At 29.0% G+C, this 27,740-nt stretch overlaps 2 protein-coding genes across 4 annotated transcripts in view; one reads left to right on the plus strand and one right to left on the minus strand.

Annotated features, from left to right (window-relative positions):
• Window positions 1-13,996, minus strand: part of LOC142327695 (trypsin-1-like) — a 41,920-nt gene extending 27,924 nt beyond the window's left edge. Inside the window, exons 1-3 of the mRNA XM_075370944.1 lie at window positions 13,853-13,996; window positions 9,532-9,667; window positions 7,668-7,880 (exon numbers count right to left, since the gene is read on the minus strand). Of these exons, the coding sequence (XP_075227059.1) occupies window positions 7,668-7,880; window positions 9,532-9,667; window positions 13,853-13,940 (437 nt within the window). The 5' untranslated portion in view covers window positions 13,941-13,996. The remainder of the gene's footprint in view (window positions 1-7,667; window positions 7,881-9,531; window positions 9,668-13,852) is intronic.
• The window catches only part of NC2beta (negative cofactor 2beta), a 34,931-nt gene that overhangs the window by 5,143 nt on the left and 2,048 nt on the right, over window positions 1-27,740 (plus strand). The window contains exons 1-3 of one of the 3 annotated variants that reach the window (XM_075370945.1): window positions 18,177-18,247; window positions 22,314-22,548; window positions 27,009-27,172. In XM_075370945.1, coding sequence (XP_075227060.1) covers window positions 18,236-18,247; window positions 22,314-22,548; window positions 27,009-27,172 — 411 coding nt within the window. In that variant the 5' untranslated portion in view covers window positions 18,177-18,235. Of the gene's footprint in view, window positions 1-18,176; window positions 18,286-22,313; window positions 22,549-27,008; window positions 27,173-27,740 lie in introns of those variants that run through there. The other 2 variants (XM_075370946.1, XM_075370947.1) reach the window with 2 other exon arrangements.

Below are 27,740 nucleotides of genomic sequence, written 5' to 3' on the forward strand. Positions count from 1 at the left end.
GAGGTGCTCGCATCACTTCACCACTCTAGCCTCACACACAGTCCCCACGGGAAGCCACTATTATTAAACAGAATTTCTGTAAATTTATTTAATGCTGTTTTATTTTATTATTTTTGTAATACCATATTAATATTATTCATTCATTCATAAATATTATTTATTTGATTGATAAAATCACTCAGTACAAACCCAGTTCAAACAATCATAGAGGCTCACAGTTCATTAATTCAATTTATTAAAAGTTTGTGTTTAACCGTTAAATCTCTACTACTAAATACATATATATATTTATATTTATAGCCTATGACACTCCCGGCGACGTAAGGATTCCAGCGCGGGGTCATACATCTAATTCGGTTAAGTCGTTGAGCCGCCACGGTGGAACAAACATACACACATACCCTGCCGGACTCCGTGTCGCGAGTGATAGCGTCTCGGCCTTTCATCCGGTAGTCCCGGGTTAGAATCCCGGTCAGGCATGACATTTTCACATACGCTACAAATCATTCTTCTCATCCTCTGAAGTAATACTTAACGGTGATTAAAAAAACACATACATACACCCTAAATTCATTACGTTCCTTTTTGGGCAGTTGTGTAACATGGATATTATGCCAATGACCAAGGCTACATTTAATTTAAGAAGATTCTCATAAATCACCGTAGAAAGAAAAAAAAATAGTGTGTAAAAATGTTACCAATTTTTTTTTTTAATAATTAGAATGACTTGACGTAGATGTTTAAAAAATAATTTATTTATATTAATGTTTTAATATAACATTGATTTTAGATTTCTTTAAAATTTTAATGGAAAGTTTCTAAATACATAAAAAAATTAATATTTTTATTTTAAATAAATTCTGTATGAAAGATTATACTTTCTGTTGACAAGTTATAGAATAAAATTAATCTGCGAAGCCGCAGTGATTAAAACAAAATGAATGAAAAACAAAACTAATGATTGTCAAAAATAATTTCAAATTTTTCAGCCCAAACCATTATACAGACATTTGGAAAGTTACTATACACTAGAATTATTGAAGTGTAATAACGAAACGTTTTTAATTATTACTTTTATTATTAACGAAACGAATATTACAATAACTGGAATAGTTTATAAAAGGTGTTGAAAATGACCTCTTCCAACATCAGTACAACACTGCACACGTTTCAGTTTGTTTTCAAACACTTTAACCAGCTACTGGAATATCTCGTATGTATGCCATAATTGCAGTATTTAGTTCATCAATCGTGCATGGTCTGTTGTGATAACACTGCTTGTTTCACTGCACCCCATAGAAAGTCATCTGAAGGAGTCAGATGGGGGCAATTGTGCAGGCCACAAACCGCTTGAAATGATTCGTTCACTAAAGACATTTTGTAAAAACGTCATTGACCTGTTAGCTGTGTGCACTGTGGGCCATCTTGTTGGAACCAATCCTGATTGATTTCCACTTCTTTTAACTGACTAATGAAGTTTATTAAAATTTCCACTTCTTTTAATTGACTAATGAATTGTTAAAACAGCAAAACAACAATCACTATTAACTGTATTTTAAAAAAGATATGGATTGTACAAGTATAAAGTAAGAATTAAAGAAAAAAGGTCTAATTATATTAAATGTTATCGATAATATCAAGTGGAAATAGGAGGTGCTGCAGTTCCACAGTGCCTATATGCGAGCTGCCAGTGCTAGATCGTGAATCCCGGAACATCGTGGATAATATTGAACATCTTTATGCTACTCTAACTAATGCCTCCTGTACCTCAGGTGACACAATCATAAGAAAGACTGAGACAAATGGGGTAAGGAGCAAATTGCCATACTCCATTTTTTTAAAACAATAGATTTCACTCACTGTCTCTTGTCAGTATGTGGAAGGGCCTTACACAAACATAATATTAAAATACAGTAGAGTAAAATAAAAAAGCTTTTTTTTATTGTACCACAAGCTATTGAATTCTATCTGGTCTTCTGCTATGTACATAATAAATTGAGTAAAGGTTTTGTTGTCAAACTACATGTGTATGCATCAAAGAATATAATAAAACAAAAATGTTACTTTCATACAAAATTTAAATGCATCTCTTTCATACGATTTTAATTGATGTAAACATGTGAGATTCACATTATACTTGAATTAGAAGAATGTTGCACTATTTTTGTAAAAACGTTTCACTATATCAAATCAATATCTTTTGCAATTTGGTGATAATTTTGGTATAAAATTTATCTTTATTTTCTGCCCAACCTTTTATATTTAGTTGGTCAAACTTTTTACATTAATTAGCTTTATTCTTCTTAACAAATTTATATTTCATTTTAATGATATAGGAGATATTTTTGTGCAACATGGTATGTTTTATAAATTATGGTAAATAGTTTATGTAGAGGTTATCTTCAGTTATTCATATTTTATGCTCATTAACTGACAAATTGAAAAAAATACAAATTGCAGAATAAAAGAACACAGTTGAAATTTTAATGAATCTGTTAAAAATGCATATCTAGGAAATAAATTATTACCAACATTTATGTTGTAGAACATAATTACAAAGTAATATGAGTCATTTGGATGAGTGAGTGTGAAAGACAGACAAGAAAAGATATTACAAGAACCTGGTAGTATAAAAATAATTATTTTTATCTCAAAAACTGTGTTTATATGCAGACATATTTTAATATTAGGTGTGCAAAATGCATCACTTTTAAGAATGGTAATGCTAGATGAGTGAAATTGTAATTAACAAAGATTGTGGTTGCCTTTCACTGAAAACATGCTTCAGGAGTTTAAAAAAATGAATGTGGATTCATTTTTCTAAAAAATCCTAAAAAAACCAACTTGTTTTTTTGATTTTTTAAAAGGTAAAAAACCAAAAAAAGAAGTGACAATAATACAAACACAAGAAAATAAGGAAAACACACCAAATAGGAAACTCAGGATTTACGAGAATGATTCAGATAATCCTGTTTATGGAGAAAAAATTTACTAATCAATTATACCTGTGTAGTGTGTACTTTGTTTTTCAGATACCAAAAGTTTATTTTTTTTTAAACTACGATACATCTTTCTCAATAACTACTTGAGATAGGCAGGTGCAATTTACTGTTATTAAGGTTCAAGGACATCTGATTGTGACTGTACAAAGTATTATTGTTGTTTTTTTGTTCAGCAAAATAAATAGTAAGAAAAAACTGTTACATTGGTAAAAAATAGAAAAGAACAGAAAACATTATAATTGGCTTAAAAGATGAAAAGTTTAAGAATGTATGAAGACTATAAAAGAATTACTAAAAGTAAATCTATTTTACTAAAGGTTTTATAGTTAAAATATTGTAGTAAAATATTTATTAAAAATATAATATAACAAATTAAAGAATCCTCGACATCAGTTCACAAAATAAAAATTATAAATTTATAAGTAGAATCTCTCAAACATTGTCATAATTCTTGAAGGGTTATTTTGTTAGTGAACAGCGCATTATACGTCATTGTTCTGTGATCTGATGGTAAAAACACAGAATGCTTAAAATACCATTATTTAAAGAGAAAACAAAAGATATAATTTTGTTCTTTACTATATATGTTTGGTGAAAAAAATATCATCTCAAAAACAAGATTAAAAAAAATTATTAAATCTGCAATTCTGCTGCAGTAACTGTAGTTTCTTTGATATCACTTTTTTCAAGCTTAGCAAATTGAGGCTTGGAAGGGGTGTTGCAATTGTATCTTTATAAGTCTCAGAGAATTAGTATAATCTACATATATAAAAATGTTAAGTTCGTTTGTGTACGGCTTCAAAAACAAAAAATGTTCTGCACCGATTGAGCTCAAATTTTAGCACGATATATAACCCGCATCACCACTCGCGCCACGGAGACCGGCAAACATATTCGTTAGGAGCCGAATAAAAACACGACTTACCAATATGGCGTTATGTGTCAAACAAATTTTATACGGACTATAATTACTTTTAATACGCGAAACCCTTTGCAATGATTGAACATTAACTTAAACCTCTTCAAAAATGATTACTTTTGAACTAAGCAACATTTTGATATCATTGTTTTTCTATAACACGGCTGGAATTCTTTTCGTTTAATGATAAGAAGCATTGTCGAAGACAACAACCGAATTCTCTTCCAAAGGACAAAATACACCGCTAAACTATTTCTAAATAATTCAAATTCGTGTAATTTTTTTTCGAATCGACTTTTTTATCAAAATCTCACCTTTTTCTCAATTGACCTGTGGGGTTTTGTTTTCTTTGGAGACCGTAATTCATTAGTAGATTCATACTCGAGAATCACGTTGTACACTGAAGCAGCACAACTTCTACTTACGTTAGCAGTTTATTAACATCTGAAATCAACGCCGTTTGATTATTCTGTAATTTGTAAGCATTTAAAATGATGTGTTTTTTCGCACGACTTAAGGGCTTTTTTTTCGCAGCCCACAAATCTTTATATATAATAATGTTAAGTTCGTTTGTGTACGCTTCAAAAACTCAAAATGTTCTGCACCGATTGAGCTCAAATTTTACGAGATAAATAAACCGCATCAAAGATTGTTTTTATTTATTTTTCGCATCAGTCACATACCCGCGACCGCGAGAAAACAGTTTTTTTAACGGTCAGCTGTGTACCAGTGACCGCGCCATCTGCCGGAAGCGAGGGGAACACTCGCCATACTAGCTAACGACAACCGCAGTCACATGTGAAACAATACCTGTTCCCAATTACATTGTTTAAAAAACGTATCCACTTGCATCTGATTCAGATTATTAAACAATCTGAATTAAATATTCACTTTAATCGAGGTAGTTTTGTGTGATCGTGTCGTGATTGAGCTGCGCTTTTCACCAAGCTCTGAATTTATTAGAAAACGACCAACAGTGGGATATATGTATCAATGACGCGTGCAGCACTGCACATCCAAACCAAATTGGCGCCGTATTCGCAATTATATTGACCGCTTGCTTCCCTTCATCTCCCACAGAGTTGTGGGAAAGATATCGATCGCATATGGATGAGGTTATTTTGTATAGAGTATGCCTAGAAAATACCAATATGACCATGGAATTTACAGAAGGCATTTACAACAAGCATTGATACATATTGAAGACAAGTGCTTAGCTATTTCAAATAAAGTTCTTAGTCAATTGGGAATGCCAGCACCCACCCGAGCTGCGATTGCTTCATTTGATGTGGATTTACACCGTGAACAGAGTTACAACATTGGTGATCTTCAGTCATATGTCCAATCAAACATTCGCAAATTAACGCGTGAACAGAAAGGCATTTATGATTGCGTAATGCAAATGATAAATGACGGAGTTGGGGGCACCTTCTTCTTGGATGCGCCAGGAGGAACTGGGAAAACATTCCTCATTAGATTGATTCTAGCAACGGTTCGATAAAAAAATGACAATTATCCTCTTGCGGAATATTAATCAGCCAAAACTCTGCAACGGCACGCGACTTGCAGTTAAGAAATTGATGAATAACGTAGTGGAAGTAACGATTTTAACGGGGCCTTTCAAAGGTGAAGATGTCCTCATTCCTCGAATACCCATAATCCCGTCCGATACGATACACCATTTTAATTTAAAAGATTGCAATTCCCAATTCGATTGGCATTTGCAATCACAATCAATAAAGCTCAAGGTTAATCTTTAGAATTGTGAGGTTTAGATTTAGATGCGGATTGCTTCTCACATGGGCAACTGTATGTTGCGTGTTCCCGAGTCGGCAAACCAGATAGCCTTTATATCTACGCAGACAGTGGAAAAACAAAAAAATGTTGTATATCCACAACTATTGCAAAATTAAACTTCTATGAAATGTATGCTTTGTTTTGTTTCGCATTACTCATCCGTGTAACCACCATGTGCCACATCGAAGCGTGGCTGGTAGAGTTAGTACTTAATAAAAAGAAATAACTGACTACTAATCAGAGTTAAATCTTATGGTTACGATTTTATTATTGAAGCAGTATTAAATTAAAGATAAATATTTTGAACTGTAGAAATAATCAAAAGCAAACCACAATAAACCATGCAACCACAATGTGTCACAGCGAAGCGTGGCGGGTAGAGCTAGTTCCTTATATTTATGTATAATAATTACTTTATTATTCACACAGTTATTTAATTGTAATTAAATAGTTATTTATAATTCTGTGTTTTGGTATATGTATTTATAAAAACGCTAGTAGTGTAAATAATGTAGTACTATAAATTTATATACTGCACCTCCTTTGACACCGAAATGCATTTCTCGCACATACTTGCGCAGGATGCATTAAACATAGAAAAATAATAATAGTATTTAATAATAGCATTTGCCTGGATGGATCAAGGGTAACCATGATAAAACATGATAAGAGCAGTGTCAATATACGCAATTAATTTTAAAAAAATAGATGTGATTAAATCGTATATTAATAATCAAAAACAATAAAAAAAAATAATGATAGGGTAAATATATAAAATACTACATGTAAAAAATAACTATACAATAAGCCCCAGTTCAGAAGGCATTAAAAAACTATTTAAGCACATATTTATGTTCACAATGAACAGGATGCAAGAAAGAAAGGTTTTTTATTTTTTAATTAGTATTATTTAAAAATTCATTAGCAGAGTAATAATGTTTCTGTAAAATAATATTGTTTAATTATATTTTAAATAAATTGGTGGGAAGAATTTTTAAATAGTTCAGTAATTAATTAAAAATGGTAACAAAAGCATAATAAAGCCCTTTCTCATAGTTGAGTATTTTTTATATTTTATTTTTTAGTTCTGTCATCTGATTTGATAAAGGTAAATAATGTTTTTTTGTTTTTTTTAAATGAATGACTATACTTTTTAGCAAACATTACCCATTCATAAATATAAATAAAATGATAAGTTAAGATTTTTAATTTTCTAAATATTAGTCTAATGATTCATACTTATGGATGTCAAACAATGAATTGGCACCCCATTTTTGTATCTTGAAGAATCATTCTAACTTTTTGAGGGAACTCCAAGAGATGATATTTCTAATGCGAATATACTTAAGTATAACAAATATTTTAAAATAACAAATTTAGTATTTTACTAAAATGCTTCAAAGCAAAATAGTAGTTTTGATTTTGTTGTAAATAAAATCAATTTGCTCTTCCCAAGAGAATTTATTGCCTAATAAAACACCCACAAATTTTGCTTTATAAACAACAGAAATACTATTTACAATTAATGGAAATTCGATCCACACAATTAGCTATGTTATGTCTACCCAGAATCATAATCCAATGGTTTTATCCATGTTTAAAGTTAGATGATCACAGTCAATCAAGTGAAAACTTTTTTGAATTGCTAATCCAGAATTTTCAAGCTATTTTATTTAATTAATTATCTTCAGATATACATATTGTTGAATCATATGCGAAGAGAATAACAATGACTAGTTCAAGATATTGAGGCAGATAATTTCTGAGGCAGAACAATAAATTTCTGTTGCTGAAGAAATGTACTGTAATCAGTATTTTTAAGTGATCTGACAAGACCATTAAGTTGATTAAGCTATAAACCAGGAAGTAAATTAATGTAGATGTATTTATGCAAATATATTTTATTTTTTAATGCATTAAATTGCTTCATAAAGTAAAACCATAATTACCTGTATAAAGCTGTATAACTTCCAGATTCTGTTTCATTTTTTATTGTCTCAGTTGGATTTGCTGAACTGCTCTGAAACTCTGTTTGTTCTATGTTAGATTCACTGGTAGTTAACTTTGTAGTAGTAGTAGTAGTAGTAGTGGAAGGTTTTTGTCCTTGATTCCAAGGTAGTTGTAATTGGTTCCATGGTATTAGTGTTGGATTCCATTGAAAACTAAAATAAAAATATTAGAACAACGATGGGTAAATGTCTTAATTACTGTTAACTGAAGTGGTACAATTTTATTATACTATTCTTTCTTTAACATTATTTTCACAGTTTTCCTGGGGTTAGGCAAATGGGAAAACAGGATGTTATAATCAGATGTCCTTTATAATCCTAACCTGGAAATTGAAATGTAATGTGGAAATTTGTGAAAAATATTATCCCTAACTGGGATATAGACACAAAAATTATTTTTTTAAACATGATTTTTTTTATAACTTTTTTGTTTGTTTAAAATAAACAAAGGCAGTCTCATGTTTTATAAATATTTTAGTGGCAATTACACAACATACAAGTTGTTTGTCCAGTAGAAATTTAGTACATAGAGTTATCCAACATTAAGTCAACAATCATGAGTCAATGCTTTTAAGTAAACCCTATTGAAACCCCATTCAGATGTAATTAAAGTTACTACATCTTACTTGGAGTTAAATCTTACTTGGAGTTAGTTTGTACAGTATTACAAAACAGTTATCATATGATCTATCAATAGCATACTAAACAGTGGCTCAACTGAAATAGCCACTTTATGCCAAAATCTAGACTGTAAAGCCTGTGTCTTGAAGCATTAATAAAAATGTCAATGAATAAACATCAGATTTCCTCTTTAGATTATCGATACCTATAGCTTTCTCCAGGTTGAGTGTTTCATCATATAATAAATCCCTACCTACCTCTTTCTTTACAGTATGTCTTCTTCGATTTCATTACCTTTCCATCCAAGCCCCTCCATCATTGCATCATCCTCTTTTTAGGTTTACCTCTAGATCTGCTAGCTTCCTCTGCCATTACTCAAAAAATACCTACATCCTCCTCAAAGTTTGAATTATTTCAATCTTTTTTGGTAGTAATTAAACCTCAGACCTTAATCAATAAATTATAACAATACTGTAATGTTAAATAAATACCTTTTATAATAATTTATTGTAGCTGTTCTGTCTGAACACTTTATGCTTCATTAGAATGTTCTGAAACACTAAACAATCCAGGAGTGAATGAGGGTTTTCCTTAAGTAAATTTGTTGCTGGAATTTAATTGTTCTAAAGACACTGTAGGTAGAAGAGGCACTCACTATCCTTAGGGCATGAAACACTTCTTTGGGTGTTTTTTCTAAAATAATCTCTTGATTCTTTCGTGGGTAGATTGTCCCTTTCTTCCTATCCTCTCCTTTCTGTTATCTTTGATCCCTTCTTCCCTTGGGTGAATGGCTAGCATTATTGCCAGTTCAGTTTTAATAATATCTACTTTGTGAGTCTGACAGATCCAGAATTCCGACACTTAACTGGATATGAATGCCTATGTAGTAGTATATTTTAGCAGTTAGTGTTTAGTTTAATAGTATCATCTTAGAAATGATCTACCTATGAATAGACCTGAATTGTTATTGAAATTGTACATCTTTATGAGCTAACATAAAACAAAGAGACAAGTTATAAACTTTTACAAATTATTGTAAAAATATCACTGACAGAATAACTTTAACAAATTGAAATAATATGTAACTGAAAATTTCATTATATTACTCCTATCATGTTAAAGAAGCATGATCAGCATTTATCTAGAATGGATCAAACATAAATTAAATTCACTTTATACTTACTGTGGTGGAATACCCGGTTGGGATCCAAAGAAAGGTGACAGATCTAATCCACTAATACTTGGTACATTAATATAAGTGTAATCTTTATGTCCTGTTTTATAAGCATCATTCACTTCTCTTATTTTGGACTGGTTATCTTAAAAGAAAGGGGAAAAGAAAAAATTAATTTAAAAAAAATTCAATCAAGCAGTAAAAAGAAAATTTTGTATAAAATTTTAGTCATTTTCTATAAAAAATAAAATTTTCTTAAGTACAATAAATATAGGTAATAGGTAGATTCTTTAAATCTGATAGGTATTTAAATCAACAAAACTGATGCAATAAGGCATGCTACAGATAAAATAATTAGAAATGTAAAGTAATAACATTCAAATTTGTTTAATTTAATAATAATTTCTTTTTAAATGTTATAATTATTTGGAAACCAAGAAAAAAGAACAGAAAATAATATAATACATAACAAAAAATTAGGAATACTGTACTTTTCAACAAAACAAAAAAAATAAACATTAAGAAACAAACAGAATGAGGTTAATATTACTTAAGGCTATACTTAGATACTTGGATATTATTTAAGGGTCTTTATAAATAATGAAATCAAATTAAATTTGTAATGAAGTTAAATTAAATTTGATTATACTTCTTGCCATTAATACATCTGCTGCAGAAGAGAACTTCATTGAATTGAGTTTGTGGAGTTATGTTGTGAAGATTTGTAATATTTTTATCTATAATTAGCAATTATATTTATGCAAATCCTGAAGACCCATTCAGTTTGTAGTTGTTGGAAAGGCTTGAAGAGTAGAGCTTCAGGATGGGTTGTAAGTAACAAAAATTTATGTTTTTTTTTTTAGGTGTAGAATGTTTAGATTTCTTAATTATGTTTTAAATTGTGGATTGAATTTTTTGTTCTGACTTGTGTAAGTTTTACAATATTCTTGTGAATGTAATTTAGAATCTTAGAACAATATGTCACCATTAATGGCAACTGTTGTATCACTCTTGTCTAATCACCACTAATAACATAAAATATTACAACAAATTTTTTTGGGTTCATATTTGTTAGATTTAGATTTGATTTATCATTTCAAAAATTTTAGTTTAAATATTACTACAACATAAACATTACTACAATCAACATTAAAACAAATCAATGAAAATGAAAACAATGAAAATATTTATATAAATTACTCCTATACAAATAAAATTATAGAAAACTTAATTAATGTTTATAATAATAAAAAATATAAACCTGCTTATAAACCTGATAATCATATAATAAAACATTTAAAATATAATAATAATAAAATAGTAAAAAATAATTACAATTATTCTGGTATTTATAAAATAAAATGCAATAATTGTGAAAAAATATATATTGGAAAAACAAATAGGACTTTTAAAGATAGATTTAATGAACATTTCAAGTCATTTAAAAATAAAAAAAATAGGTTTCTCAAATGTTTAATAATTAACAAACAGATTTAACTAGTTTGAAAAATAATTTAGAAATAATTGAAAAAGTAAACATTGAACACAAAACTAATAATAAAAAATTTTAGAAAGATTTTATATATATAAACATAAACATAAATTCAGCCTAATGAATCTGCAGACAGAATTTTATGGGGACATTCTTATAAATATTATTTAAGTTGGTAATAAATTGATAAGGAATTTTAAATAAACTAGATAATCAGGACAGTACTATATTAACATATAAATAGCATGTTAAAGGAAATTTTTATATTATAACGTTTTAAAATCTTTTTTTTTTTATTGATTGAACAAATATTTTTTCTATAAATTCTAACATATCATGTTATCTGTTCTGTAAATGTAAAAGATTAAAATTAAAAAAAAAACAATACTGAAGATGATCTTACGCTAGAAAGAACTTTAATGAAAAAAAAAAAGTAAGGTAAGAATGCTCTTTAATTCTATACTTTGTGGAGTGGCTGAATAAGTTTTATATTATATAATTAGCTATATAATATATATATATATATATATATATACTTTTTTTTTAGATAAAATAACCTTCTTCTTTAGATAAAAACCTTCTCAGTTTTGCCAAGAAACATGGATAAAAATTTGGTTGCAATTGATTGAGTTGAGTAGTTTTTTATTTATCCCGAACAAACAAAAACCCTCTTCATCTTTGTATAGTAGTATACATAGATGGAATAAATTTATCCTCACCACTAAATCTACTTTTAAGAAATCTATGATGTTTAATAAGCCCTCATTAAGTAATAGCTTGCTTCAAAAGTTTTATTTACTGAAGAAATATAGCAAAAATTGGACACCTACTTTTAATTTTTAAATTAAGTAAGGAAAATAAGGATGAGATGATATCCTTTACTTTTAAGAACTTTAATCAAGAATAATTATTACTTAATACTTCAATGAAAGAAAAACTACTGAGTACTTACTGTGCAAAATGTATAAAATGAATTATGCCTTAAAATTTAATCATCACAGTTTTACATGGCTATTTAACACACTGTAAAGCATTATATTAAATGTTTGCAATTTGTTTTGCTGCACTGAACAGAATGAAAGGGAATCATGTTGGGAGAAAGATGAACATACATTGCTAGTCTCTCAAGGTCAACTCAAGTAACAATTTTCAAATTGATCTTTAAGGATCCAAACACAATCCATAATTCCATTAATAAACAAAATCAATGTATATTCGACATTAAATAAACAAATATCTGCTTGATAATAATAAAAACCCAGCTGCAAGGGACTGTTGTCCAGTTCTGCAATTAATAAAGGGTTATGTATACCACTATCCTTGTGTTGTGTGTTTCTACAACAAATACTCAAAATATTTTCCCACTACAATTTGACAATGCACCAACTTAAAAAACTGTGCCAGCACACTCTGCATTGTCTACTTTGAAATTTAGCATACCTTTTTAATTATAAAATTCTCAATTTGTCAACATTTTGCATATTGATTTTATAAATTCTTCTATCAATAGTATTTGAGATATCTAAGCAATTTTTTCACTTAGCCAGATAATGTTTACAAAAAAACAGGAAATTTAATACATAAGTTTAATGCAGAAGCTCCCTAATTTAAAAATTTTCACTAATTATCTGGTTTCTTATTAACTTTAAAATCTTATGCCTAATATGGGACAAAAAATGTTGATTTAAAATGTCAACATCAGTCTGAATCTACAATGTTAACAATAGTATTAAAAAAAGGTTCTTTTGTATCAAAAAGTAAAAAATGGAAAAGCAAATGAAACCATAACTGAGAATTTATTATCCAGGCTAATTGGACTTACCAGCTTTAACCAGGTGTCACTTTTACGGGCTTGAAATAGTAATGTGTAGTTAATTAAACTTTCCTTCATGAATAATTTCTTTAAAATAAAATATTAGTCAATCTCAAGATATATTTTAATTGTTAAATCTTTCCCTCTCTAGAAGAAAAAATAATCTAATGAGTAGTAACTTTACCTTAAAAATCAAATATGAATTTTTTCATACTAATTCCAGTGATCTATTTTGTTTATTTAAAAGTATTTAATTGTTCAAGGACTTGTCTGACATTCTGTTCACATTTTGATTAGTTTTCAATATAATTTAATTAATTTAATTTAATCTTCATAGATTTTTGAAAAACTTTGTCATTTGAACATTTTTCTTATAAACTTGACATTTTACCAGTCACTAGAATTTGTTTAAGACAGAGGATATATCCTTATAACAGTTGCTGTCATAATAATTATATCAACACATATATTGAAAAAGTAAATAAAATATTTATGAAAGAAGAGGAAGTAGAATACCATATAAATTGTCATAGCAGAGTTCCCTTGTCCAGTTAAAGAGTGATGGGAAACCTTCACAAATGCTAAATATGTTTTAAAGATTTTTCTTTGGTGCCTTTTAATACTTTCTGATGTTCCATATGACTCAGGACTGAGAAAAAGTCTGACATCTTATTCATAAAATTTTAACACTGTGAAATCAGAATTTTTTCAAAGCGTACTTTTTTCTTTTTAAATGTTATTATAAACATCTTTAAATCTTCAGTTTAATTGAAAAATTTACTTCAATTTTTTTTATTAACTTTTTATATTTATTTTTACTAAATGGTATATACTTTTCTGTATATTCATGAATTTATTATTTTTTATTTATTTAATCACTACACTGCATTCATATTTACGTTGTATTTAGAACATAAAAATATTCAGTTAATGCATAATCATAATATTATGAATGCCTTTGACAAAATAAAATAACTAAACTTTATGATGATGATGAATAAATAAATGTACAAATAAAAACATACCAAAGGAAGAATTAAAAGATGCATTATCAGCACAGAGAAGGAAAAATTGAAGTACAAATAATATGATGATCAGGCAATATTTTCCCATTTTCTCATAATAACATTAAAGTTAAAAAACTGATTAAATTGCAGTTCTTTTCTGCAGATCAACTGAAACAAAAAATAACATAGAATAACCATTCAGGAAAAAGTAAAACCATAATAGCTAAAAATAAAATAAGTTATTTTAACCTTTTTTTTATCTGTTATGTTTAACCTTCATGTCAACTGTCATGCTTGGCCATATGTAACTAGACACTTAAGTATTTACATAATAAGTAAAACTTTCCTTTTCAGAACAATTAAAGTAAATTTATGGTTACAGATATGTGTATAACCTATTTCAATTTGTTTTACTGCTACTGATAGTAATGAACCATAGTAAAATGTAAAAAAAATTAATTTAAAATACTTTTTTTAATCTTGAAATTGCAAGTTTCATTAATTAAATTCATTAGTAATAAACACACTACCACTGAGTAAAACAATATGTTTGTTTTAAACACACTTGTTTTATGCAAAACCCATGTTGGATTTAAAAAATTATATTTTATGACTAAAAGGCCAAAAATTTTATTGTCATTAAACATCAAAAAAAGAACTAAACAAAAATTACAAAAAAAAATTGCAAGCAACAGCATGTAGAGATCAGCAGCAAAATACATTTCCTGTCAGAAAATGGAAAATTAAACCAACATAATTGTTTATTATTAAAATCTCACTCTTGAATTAACCGATCTTTTTTAATGAGAAGGATGAAATAAATAATTAATAAGAAGGTATATGAATAAAATTTGTTTTCTTCTTGAATTTTTGTTCATGGATTGATGTAAATTAACAATAAATAAATTCAAAAAAGTAAATAAATAAAACTATTTTATTGAAAACTAAAATAATTTCAATAAATAACCAGTAATATTAAAAAAAAAATTACCTAGAATTTTTCAAAACTACATAGCTCAATGCAAGAAGTGATAATCATTTAAAAATAAAAGAAAAGAAAAGGCTCTAATAAATGCATGTCTAAAGATGCTTTGTTTTCTGCCTGCCTATTTGTTTGAGTGCGATTATTTTTCATAGAAATTTGTATCTCAAAATTGGATAAAGCATTTTAATAAAATTTGATAGAAAGATATCACTCATTCTTTATGAAATAAATAAATATTTCATATAATGATATATATCATAACTTATATAAAGAAGGATGTATGTATGTATTTAACAAACATACATCCTTCCAGAATTTGCAATCCTAAAATTAGTCTTTTTGTGCAAGTGGGATCATGAAATGTCAAGATTTACAAAAACTACTGATAAAATGTTACCAGATTAGCATACTTTCCACATTTAACATGTTGTACAGCTAAACAGTACAACTTTATTGCCAGGAAAGTAAAAAATGAATCAAATATTAAATTCACATCCAAGAAAAAAACATACATATACCTTTGTACTGTTTATTGGAGGAAATTAAAACTTGCACAAATTATTTTTTTATTTCTACTATAATTTTCAACTTTGAATTCATATCCAATTAAACATCATTTTAATCATAACATTATACCTAATTATTTGTCAAAAATAATATTTAAGAGATATTATAATTTCATATTGACAAAATCACCATAGCACCATTTTGAAATTTCAAAACAATTCTTTTATATTTATTTATTACTAGGGGACCCATGCTGGTTTACATCATCAGTAAATAAATTAGCTTAAGTTATAATAGATTAATTTACTTTGTAGTTCCTAAGACTTCCTTCCAGATAATAATAGCTATATGTCAACCCTTAGGTTTCATATCAACTTTCACATCTTTAAAAGATTTTGTACATGATAGGGCAACGTTCAATTGTTCATGGCTAAAAACTGATTCAGGTATGTAGATTCCTACTTGGTCCAGAGTTTGTCCTTGCGCCTTGTTGATGGTCATGCAAAATGCTAACCATATAGCAAATTGTCTTCATTTCAAAGAAAATTGGACAGTTATGTCAGACTGTCAAATCAATTCAAAAAAGTAACCTTGTCCAATTCATAACTGGTAAAATTTACATGTCTAAATTGTTATCATACGTTTTTCTGATTATCAGTTTCATTCTATTCAATAATCACTTCGCTAGATTTTAATTTCACGACAACATTACAATAATACCTTCTTTTAAAGTTAACCATGTGAGGCAGCAAACTACTCATTTTGAGGCTATTTAAAAATTTGGTGGGACACTAGAACAGTTCACTATCTTCTTTGTTATCAATGTATTCACACTAATATAAACTTCACATCTATCATATGTACATACACTTTTACGTTTAAAGTGATACAGTTGCTATATCATTTCTAAGTCCGTTAAACCAATCAGAGAGCATATGTACATGCTTTCTTATTGGCTAATTTAATCTAATTTTCCCTCAAAACGTTTTTTTAGGAATTGAATGATTAAGGTCAGTGTGGGCTCATTTGATGGTTCTTGATGTGGTAAGTGCTTTAAGACCCAGACAAATTCTGTATCTTAATTAGTTGTTCTCGATTTCAACGCTACAGGTAAGACTTTGTAATTTGAGGTAAGACTTTAAGTACAAGAAAAGCTATGTTTCCTTAGAACTTCTCTCATAACTGAGTAAGCATAGTCGATGTATGCTGGTTATCTGTAGCCTGATGTATTATATGTTCTAAGACCAAAATGAAGTTTGTAACTAAATTAGTCGTTGAGTAATTGCAGAAAAACTAAATTTGGTTATCAAATCTTTTTAATTTCTAGATAAATTATGACATAATTTATACTATAATACAATTATAATGTACTTAATGTACTATAATACATAATGTTTTGTATGGGTGTAATTTTTCTCCCTGCCCCCTTGATCATTTGTGACCAAATTAAATGACATTGATTCAATATATGATATAAAAATTATTATGATAAATTTCATCTAAATTAATCATTCCAGTCTGTAGATATCAAGCAAATCGACATATTTTTGGAAGATAGAAAATATTTTATTTTACATTACTCCCAAACTCTGAGAAATCCAATTTAAAAATAAATGGGAAAGAATTGCGTAACTTTCCTGGTGAAAATTGTGATTATTCTTTCAATTGCCTTAGTTTTTCCTATAATTATAGACATATGGGAAGCATCAGAAACCCAACTGGCCCTAGACAGAATTCCTTTCTATGAGTGTAATGATGTTCAATGTAAACCTCGACTGTTATTGTAGAACTGAATGCCACTTGCAGTTTTGCTGGCTTGGCATGCTCATGATTAGATTAACATCAAATCTAACATGGACCTCAGGAATCCTTTATCTCAACATTTTACTTAAAGGCAAGATAAAGTTTTTCACATAATTTAATGCTCCTTATCTTGCTAAAGTACTTTTTGATAGTGTTTGGTCTTACTCAAACCTCAATAAAAACCCTTTTTCTTATTTTGTGCTTCTTCTTTTTTTTCTTTTTCCTGTTTAGTCTCCGATAACTACCGTTCAGATAATACTTCAGAGGATGATATGTATGATTGTAAATGAAGTGTAGTCGTGTACATTCTCAGTTTGACCATTCCTGATATGTGTGGTTAATTGAAACCCAACCACCAAAGAACACTGGTATCCACAACCTAGTATTCAAATCCGTGTAAAAATAACTGGCTTTACTAGGACTTGAACGCTGGAACTCTCAACTCCAAATCAGCTGATTTGGGAAGACGCGTTCACCACTAGACCAACCCGGTGGGTTTATTTTGTGCTTCTGGACTCTGTCATACTCCTATACTAATTACATGATTCCATTGCAATAGCAAGTCACTTTTGTTATGTATTTGGGCAATTAAATTCAGGGCAGAGGAGGATAATAACCTAATTTACAATTGTTCAAAAAAGTAGGATGATATGATCAACATGAGTCCCACATCTCGAAATTTTATTCATAGAGTAATTTTACTTAGTAGAATAATTATTTTACATAATTCGCTTAATCAATAAAATACATAAATACTCCTGAGTAAAATTAAAGTATGTTAAAATTATTTTTACTCAATTGATTTATAAATTTCATATTTTTAGAACCCATCGCACAGTCAGCACTTTAATGGTTCTGTAATCTGATCTGTGATTCAAACATTAAACAGTCTGAAATACTCAACAAAGCAAACAGAATATTATAGATTTAAAAAAAATCCTATGTAGTTAAAAACATAACTACAACTATAATTTTATGTTTAACGTAATAATTTAGTATTTAACTGAAAAATTAGAATGCTGGTCCTGAATTTAATAATTAATTCTTATGAAATTTACACTCATAGATCTTAACTTTTATGTTGGCAATACTCATTTAATGTACACATGATTCCGCAGGTATTAAACGTTCTTGGAAGATTATTTTTTAAGTGATTGTAGGTCATATTTTCTTTGTAATTATACAGTTTATTATTTTTTTAAGAATACAATTCTTATCTCACGTCTTTTGTTTATGCATGAATATTGAATGTTGTACGTTTTATATTTTAGTATATAATTGTACAAAGTTAATAAACATACCTTTTGTATTGTTTATGTCATTATTGAAAGGTATAAGTAATGTTTCTTTTAAATGTTATTTATTGGTGACAGTTTGTCAGAGGAATATTTCTTTACCTAGATGCAGATACACGTTCACCCTGAAAATAAATTTTCTTTACACTTTTGCAGTATCATTTCGATATTATTTTAAAGCGATCATGTTTAATAAGTTTTACAAGAAATATTTGAAAATATGTGTTTAGTCCTTTATTACACTTGAAACTTAAAACTTCATTACGTATTTCGATGTGGTACATGCTTTTTTCAGTACTAACGAAGATGAAATGCATGTATTTGTAGGTTGGGAATCAAATTCTGGACCAGCCCATCCAAAAACCTGTATGTTAATCACTTCACCAATTTGTTAGGCAATAAATTTTATGAAACCTCTTTTATTCTAAGACATTTTATTTTTTGGTTTATTTATTTACAAAAATGTTTTGAGCACTTTATTTCCTGTTTTTTTTCTAATCTTTAGTATCATGCAATGTTATTTATAACTTGTCATTAAATTTAACCAAATAAATAGTTAAGAAAATACACAGTGTGTGAGTAGAACTAGAGCTAATCTGAGGTTGTCTTAGCATTGGATAATCGGTTGATGTAATAAGCGTATTGGCTGATATAACATTGTACATTCATTTCCTCACAAAGTTTTTTACAGTTTTATTAAAACATTTTATCAGATAGAATACTTATGTTATTCAGCTTTACTGCCTTAACCTTTCAACTGGTTTGATATGCTTGTCAGTTCCTTTGTATTAGACAATTGACAAGATAAATTAAGTCTAAATAACAATGTATTGTGATAGTGAAAAATATCTAAGGTGCAAGAGTTTTGTTGACATTCTTGTTAAAGAAAAATAAATATTTTCTTCTCTTATCTATGTATCATTTAATTATTATTTATAAGAGTTGGTGAGTCAAATCAAACAATATAATTGTAAAGCAGTTTTAACATTTGTAAAGGGAATCCTGTTTATTTTGGTTTGTCATTGTTCTTTGTATCTTGAAGGTAAGTGCAATTTTTATGCACATTGAAATATACTTCCATTAGATCTTGTCAGAAATTGTGATCAAGTTAATCCCATGCTCCAGTTGTAGATGGCACATTGTTTCATATGGTCAAGTAATTAGGAAAATACCTGAAATATGTGGTTATATAAATATATATCTTAAGTTTTTTTGATTAGTATATAAATTTCATTTTTAAAGTTTGTTGAGTTGATAGTTTTTGTGTGCTGTCAATAAATTTGCATATTGTTAATACATAGGATTGTGGTGCTTAACATACAAATGATGGTAATTATTTAGTTGAGGTGCCTCACCCTAAAATCACAAAAAACATATCAGATTCACTCAAAATTAATATTTATTCATTTAATGATGTATTTTGGGTGTCGGAAAATAGAAAATTAGTAATACATTACCTAACCTAACCTAGCAGTAGCTAACCATGTATCAGTGTATTGCGAAATGGCTACATTACACTGTTTACTTTAATATTTCTTATGTTTGTTAAGTACACAAAGATGTTTTCTACAACGGAAAATGTTAAAAAAATGTTAGCTTCATTTTGTTATTACACCATGGATATTGTCTGTGTTTCGGCAAAATGCAATGATTGGAGAAAAATTGTCTCACATAATCAACAGACTGAGAGAATTCAATAAGTGTAATTAATGTGTAAATTCACAATTTTTACATATTCATTTCAGGTCCAGCAGATTTTTTTTTTCATCCATTGTAGTTTTCTCTATTTACTTACTGAACACTGTAAATTCTATAAAGAAAACTTAGATGCTGTGTGAGAATAGCAGACAACAATTTAATGTAATGAATTAGTTAAATAATAAAAAATAGTCTAGTGAATAAGAAAGAATTCTACATTATCCAGAGGTGAGAATCTGCATTATCAAGTGTATCAATATTCAAATACCTACTTTTCCAACACTTTATTTCCATCATAAAATACATTTCAAAAGATTTTACAACGATTTGATTTTTTTTGTGATTTCGGGGTGAGGCACCTCAACTAAATAATTACCCAAATGATGTTACAAACTTCTGTAAGATTATTTGCATTGGTCGATTCTACTGGTGTGTAATAATTATGTGTTCACACATTCAGTTACTAATGTAAAGACAACTAAGTCTACAAAAAGTCAGTTTGACCAAGGTCAAATGTACAGTTTGACTGCTGTACTAAATACAAAACAAGCATCATTTTCAATACTTCTAAGAAAGGAACTGGATTGTAACCATAATCTCATGTCTTTAGAAAGTGAGTTATTTTGTTAGTTTCTACTTGTAAAACAAAACCTAGACCTAATTAAAAAAATAAAACAAGTATCTGTGATAATCTTATGTGTTAATTGTTGTAGAATATTAGGTAAACTTTTTTTTAAAATAAACTGTTAACAATTGTTAAAAGTTATAGATGTTCAGACTGCCCACCATTAGAAATTACACAAGTCTCCAGTCTTTTTCTGAGAGATTGTCTTAACCATTCAAATATTCTGTAGTATTCCTAATTTCTTGAAATCCATTTTGGATCCTTTATTGATGATCCTCAATGTTGAGTATTGGAGTTGAATAAACAATATATTTCAGATGGCCCCACAGGTAGAAGTCGAGAGCGTTTAAGTCAGGTGATCGGGCAGGCCAGGGCACTGGCCCTCCATGGCCTATACATTTTATTTGGAAAGTTTCATGCAGGAAATCTGATAACCAACAGACTAAAATGTGCTGGAGCTCCATCATGGTGAAACCACACATTTCCTCTTAATTGTAGAGGTGTCTCTAAAAATGTGGAAGATTTTCAGTCAAATGAGCAAGGCAATTTTCTACATTTAAATGATTTGGTAGAATGACAGGACCCAAAAGATAGTCATTAAAAATACCTGCCCATATGTTAAGGGAAAATCTTTGTTGATGGCTACTTTAGAAGGTACCATGAAGATTCTCATCACTCCAGATATGCTGGTTGTGATAGTTTTGAACACCATTCCTGTTGAAAAACACTTCATTTTTACATTGTTAACATGATCAGCATTAGTAGTTGCTGTGTAAAATTATTCAAAAGTGAAAAATTAATAGTTTTTTGTTATTATGTAATAACATAATAACAAAACAATTGATATAAATCTTATTGTGAGAAAATTATTACTTAATTTGATGCTAACTTACAATACTAGAATTAACAACAGATAAAAACAACTAATATTTAAACAAATTGAACATAAAGTGGAGGACATGAAAACAGACACAAAATTACTACATCAGTTTTCTGCCATAACTCGGCTATTTGGTAGATTTAAAAAAAGAAAATGTCAGTTTGTTCAAAATAAAATGTTTAATATTTTAGCAAAACAGTTTGATAAAACATATTTATGGAGATCAACAGATTGAAGAATAAACATGGTCGCAATTTTATAATTTGCGAAGTTATTGAAATCCTGATGTTTTGCTAATTTTAAAACTTTATTACCAAATGCTTAACAAATATTAATGTGATTCCTTTATAAATTTTAAATTTTGTAATTTTTATATAAAAATAACAAAATGATGGACAGGCCGAAAACGAAGAAGAAATTGCCATTTTTCCTAACGATATATTTTGTTTAATTTTACAAGTAGATTCTGAAAAAGTATAGCCAGCCCACCATTTTAGAAACACATATATGTATAGTTAAAACCAGATTGTCATGTAGAAAAATTATTATTAACTAGATAGTATTTGAAGATTGTGTTATGCTATTTTATTTTGTTAGTTAAAGAAAGTATAGTACATTAGTTAATAAATTTTTATTAAAAATTAGTTCTTGTATTATTTAAATGATGAATAATAAATTGTGCATAGATGTCATCAACAAGTAATATTGGATCTGGAACTGAAGAAGATGAACTAACTTTACCAAGAGCTTCAATAAATAAAATGATAAAAGAAATATTGCCTCAGGTTAGAGTAGCAAATGAAGCAAGGGATTTGGTATTAACTTGTTGTACTGAATTCATACATCTAGTATCTTCAGAAGCAAATGATATTTGTAATCAGCAGATGAAGAAAACAATTAATGCTGAACACATATTTGCAGGTATTTTAAATGAGTTTTATAGCAATACATCCACGACCTAATAAGTAAAAAATACCACACTTTGGTTTATCTAAATTGTAAGAAGTATTCTTTTTTTTTTTTAATTTTGAGGGTAAGTTTCTCAGGTAGTCCAATTGTAAATTTTTTTCTAGGTAACTTAAAGATTCTTTTTTAATGAAAAAAATAGCATTTTCAAACTCCAGAGACCTTTAACTTAAACTTTACAGATTTTTTTATGTTATTCCTCTGATTTTAATTATTTTTAAATAGAAAAAGATTTCATAAACAAGAACAGAATACAAAATATAAAATAAAATTTAAAAAATAATAATAGTTATAAAAGCAACTTAACAAGTTTTGCAATAAAAATTTTTAAGTTGTTTTTTGTTTGATTGTGACATCTAGTCAGTTTAGAAGAATTGAAAAATATGTATTTAATTAACGTAAGATTGCTATGTTAACGATAACAAAATATTTAAGTTAATAGTTAATTTATATGATTTATAGGTTGTGATTTGTAAAAATGTTATAAGCATTTTCCAGTATTTGAATAGAAAAACTGTTAATAAAAATATTGAGTGAGAATCATTAAAAACAAAATTAGTTACAATAATCGTGTTCCACAGTTTGGGCATTTGAAATGTGTTATTGGGCAGGATCATTTACTGAACCACCATTTCAAATGATTTTACTGTAGCTTTCAAAAATATTGATCACTTTGTTCTGTTGCAAGACATTTTTTTTTAATTTAGAACAGAGTTGTAATTAATAAATATGAAACAAAATTCACTTCTGATTCATATAATCCAAAAGTATTATTTTAATTATATTGAAATTTTCTCCTCTGAAGGAGAATTTTTACTATAATTCTATTCTGCTCTACAAAAAAAAATGTGCAAATTATGCACACTGGACATATTACTCACAAGAAAATAATTAATTTAAATTGTTCTAAAACAATTAAAGAAGAGTTAAGTTTTGAAACTTACCTAATAAGTGCTTGTGTCAATGGAAGAGTCTTGTATATGAAGTAATAAGCTTAGAAAAAGCAGGCAGTTATTAAGAGGTTATTGCTCTAGTGATAATTAGTTTATAGTAATAATCTGTGATACCATCCATAATGTTATTTCAGTCACAACCAGTTTTGATAAATTTTAGGTTTTTATAGTTTAAAGACTGAAGTAGTTATGAAAACATAGTAAACAAAAATTAAGTGAAGGATAAAAGTAACAATATCTACTGTTAATTGATCTCTTAATTTATTAATGGGATAATAATTACATGGTAGTCTATTATATTATTTTCTTTTAAAATTTATTTTTAGCTTCTTCAACATTTTAAATTTAAGTTAGATAATCTGAGATAAAATGTTTTTATTTACCTTAATGTTTTTTATTACTGTTTGTCATAATATGTTCATCACTTTTTTACTAGACTACAGCATACCAAGGAAAGTTATATTGTCACATTTTGTATAGACATCATAACAAGATAGTTTGTAAAACTACGTGAATATTTAATTTTGTTTCAGTTCAGTTCAGTTTTTATTAGTTTTAAAATTGAAAAAACTTAATTTCATTTACTGCTGGTTATTATATTTTTATAACACATTGAAAATACTTTACACAGAAAATTTAAAAATGAAGATGATTGTTATTAATTTGATTTTAAAATGTTTCAACCTTGTTTTTATGATAAAGAGTTGTTCATTTCAACTAATTTAGATGAGTCAAATGTGTTTGGTATAAAATCAAATTTATTTATTCAGAATAACATTGGATATAGTAGAAATATATTAAATCTAAACCCTTGTATAATGTCAATTTCACCATGGATAAGTCAGTTAAAGTCTTGTACAATCAATAGCAGCTTTTGACTCATTTTTTGGTGTAAGAGTCCACTTGTGATTTATTCTTATAATAGGATGTAATAAAAAAATTTTGGACATTATTCACCTTACACAGTTATTAGAGTAGAGCTGACTGCCATACTGCAAGCTCTCAGTTTAATCTAGGTACAACTGTTATGATAATAAACTGATTGCTCTAAAATCAGTTGGTTAGATATGTATTCTATTTTTAGGGTTTTATTACTTTCCAGTCTATACAGCAGCTATAGCTAAATAGAAGGAAAAGTATAAAATTGTAACCTAAGAAAACCGAAAAATGGCATCAGTCAAAATCAGGCATGTCTGGTTTTTATTGATTCTTGATGAATTGACCCCTAAGGACTCCAGAAAACCGAAAAATGGTATTGAAATTTCCATAACAAATTGTGCATATGTATGTATGTATGTATGTATGTTGGTGTGTAAATCAAAAAATACGGTGAATAATTTTTTATTAAAAAAAGTAATAAGGTTCCATAAAATTTGATTTAATCTCCTTCAAAGTACTGTCCTTGGCTAGCAATGCACTTATTCCAACGTTGACTCCATGACTGGAGGCATTTCTGGAAGGCGTCTTTCGGAAGGGCTTTCAGCTGCTCGGTCGTGGCCCTCTGTGTCAGCAATGGTGTCAAAACGTTTTCCTTTAAGCACAGTTTTAATTTTTGGGAACAGCCAAAAGTCACATGATGCTAAATCCGGTGAGTATGGCGGATGTGGACCGACAGGAACACTTTTTTCGTCCAAAAACTCACGAATGAGAAGCGAGGTGTGACACGGCGCGTTGTCGTGGTGAAGAAGAAAGCCATTGGTCAATTTTTCTGGTCGCTTCGTACGTCGTTTTGCAAAATGCTTTGAACGGATCCGTACGAGATGTTAAGGTCTTCCGATAGCTCTCGAATAGTCATTCGCCTATTTGAATGAACCATTGTTTCCACTTTTTGCACATTTTCAACTGTTTTTGAGGTTACTGGACGTCCCGCACGCTGCTTGTCTTCAACAGACTCATTTCTGTTTTTAAATCGGTCATACCACTTGTACACAGTCTTCAAAGTTACCACATTATCGCCGTACACAGATTCTAACATTTTGTGAGCTTCTTTGGCACTCTTTTGCAACTTAAAACAAAACTTAATGTTAATGCATTGTTCAAAATCCATGTTGTGCGACAGACACGATAAACAGATAAACACAACCTCACTCTACCGGCTCTGGCAGCTGACTGGCTAGCTCGAATGTGTTACAACTTGTCCCTGCCTGTCTCAGTTGATCACGCTATTGGACAAATTACAGCATATGGATGTAGCAAAGCAGGGTTCTTAAGGGAACTAGGTCTAAATTTCGCTGTGTGAAACTTTTAGTGGGAAAGTTTGTTATAGAGGCTGTTAGTACGGATCTGAGACATTCAGTTATTGGCTCTTTAATAGTTAGCACTAGGCGCGGGGTCTTCATTCCGCAGTTAGGCTTCTAGCTTAGTTCCTGAGGGCGACGTGGTGGCTGCAGGTGTCCGTTGTCTTCATTCTGAAGGCGTAAACACGTAAAACTATCTCGGGGTGAACTTTACCAATGCAGATGTCCCTCGGGGCATCTGCATCGGTGGCATCTCTGCAGGGCCTGGACTGAAAGCTGTGGTGCGCAATCAGTTTGAGGGCGAGAAGATGTCCTCCATTAAAGCCACTACTGGCTAGGAACGGAGGGGGTGGTGTAGCGACCGGTGGGAATGCTACGAGGTGGGATCTTCTCCCCTCGGGGAGGAATCGAGATATGGATGTAGCATCAGTAGTTGCCGCTATAAAAATTCATTTACCGTATTTTTTTATCACACAGACTCATTGAATTAAATAAACAAAAAATATTGTATTTAAATAAAATTATAAATATTCTAAATTAAGTTTTGTGTGTATGTTTGTTTGTTTGTTTAAGCCGTGCTTCAGAAAAAATCCACATGACGAGAAAGTGTGTTGTCAGTTTTCCTTGTTTTGAGTTTTGTTTTTATTTGTAGAAAAGTAAGAATTTTTATACAAATTATACTAAAAGTCAATCTATTGCACAATAGTTACAGATTTTTGTTCTAGTGTGACAAAGATTTTTATATAGCATATGTGTTAGAATGCAACTTGTATGTTACCTATTGGTAATGCACCTGTTATCTATAAGGTAGTGTTATAGGCAACCTGACATGAAATTCAAATCAGTCTTGAAATTGGCTTGCATGTTCTTTAGATAAGAAAGCAATCCTATCCACACTTTAGTAGTGAGGAGTGAAGTAATCTCCTAGGCCTTCTTCACTTATCTGAATATCTGTTTAAAATCAATAAGTCTATCAAAATATGTATATGTTCACCTGTATGGATGACATCTTCACCACAGGAACTGATTGTACAATGAATAATGATGCTTTTATTAGCGACTATTGTTTCAGGTAATCTACATTCCTTGGTGACTATAATTATAATATTCATTTGTAAAATTGTTAAATAACAGTTTATGAAGAGGTCAGAATTTTGTTTATTTGTATTATGTACATTTAATAAATTCAATGTTCTCACTGACAGTTAAAATTATTTTTAATCAGCATTAGACAGACTTGGATTTGGTGACTACCGTGCTGAAGCTGAAGCCGTACTTAGAGATTGTAAAGCAGTTGCAGCAAAAAGAAGAAGACAAAGTACACGTCTTGAAAATTTAGGAATACCAGAAGAAGAATTATTACGCCAACAGCAAGAACTTTTTGCCAAAGTAAATTAATTCTGAATCATTTATATTTTTGTTTCATCACTCTCCTTACTTAATTAGAAGTCATATTATGTTACTATTTCTTTATTAATTAGGCCATTGTTTGCTTAATCAATCAACATCACAAAATTCTGAAAGGACATATGTTAGTTATATCTTTGGCAGTCTGTCATTCTACACTTTCCAATCATGTCTTTCATTTAAATTATAAATACCCAATATTTCTGTAATATATTCCTTCACTTAATATTCTTATCATTATTTAAACTTCAAAATCAGCTCTTGTTACATTTTAATATTTACCAACCTGAACTCTGTGAGGTGCAAGTTGCCATGTTCCATATAACAAATCAACATTGCTCTTACAGTGACTGATACAAATATATATATATATATATATATATATATATATATATATATATATATATTTGTATCACTCTGTATCTGTAATAATTTGGAAATAATAAATTATTCATCTAAAATACATATGGTAATTTCTTTCTTCAAACACAAAGGTCCGATTATAATTTTGTTGTATTTGGAAATCTCAATATTTAATATTTTAAAAAAC

Source organism: Lycorma delicatula, chromosome 7 (genome assembly GCF_047948215.1).
Source record: "Lycorma delicatula isolate Av1 chromosome 7, ASM4794821v1, whole genome shotgun sequence".
Lineage (NCBI taxonomy): Eukaryota > Metazoa > Arthropoda > Insecta > Hemiptera > Fulgoridae > Lycorma > Lycorma delicatula.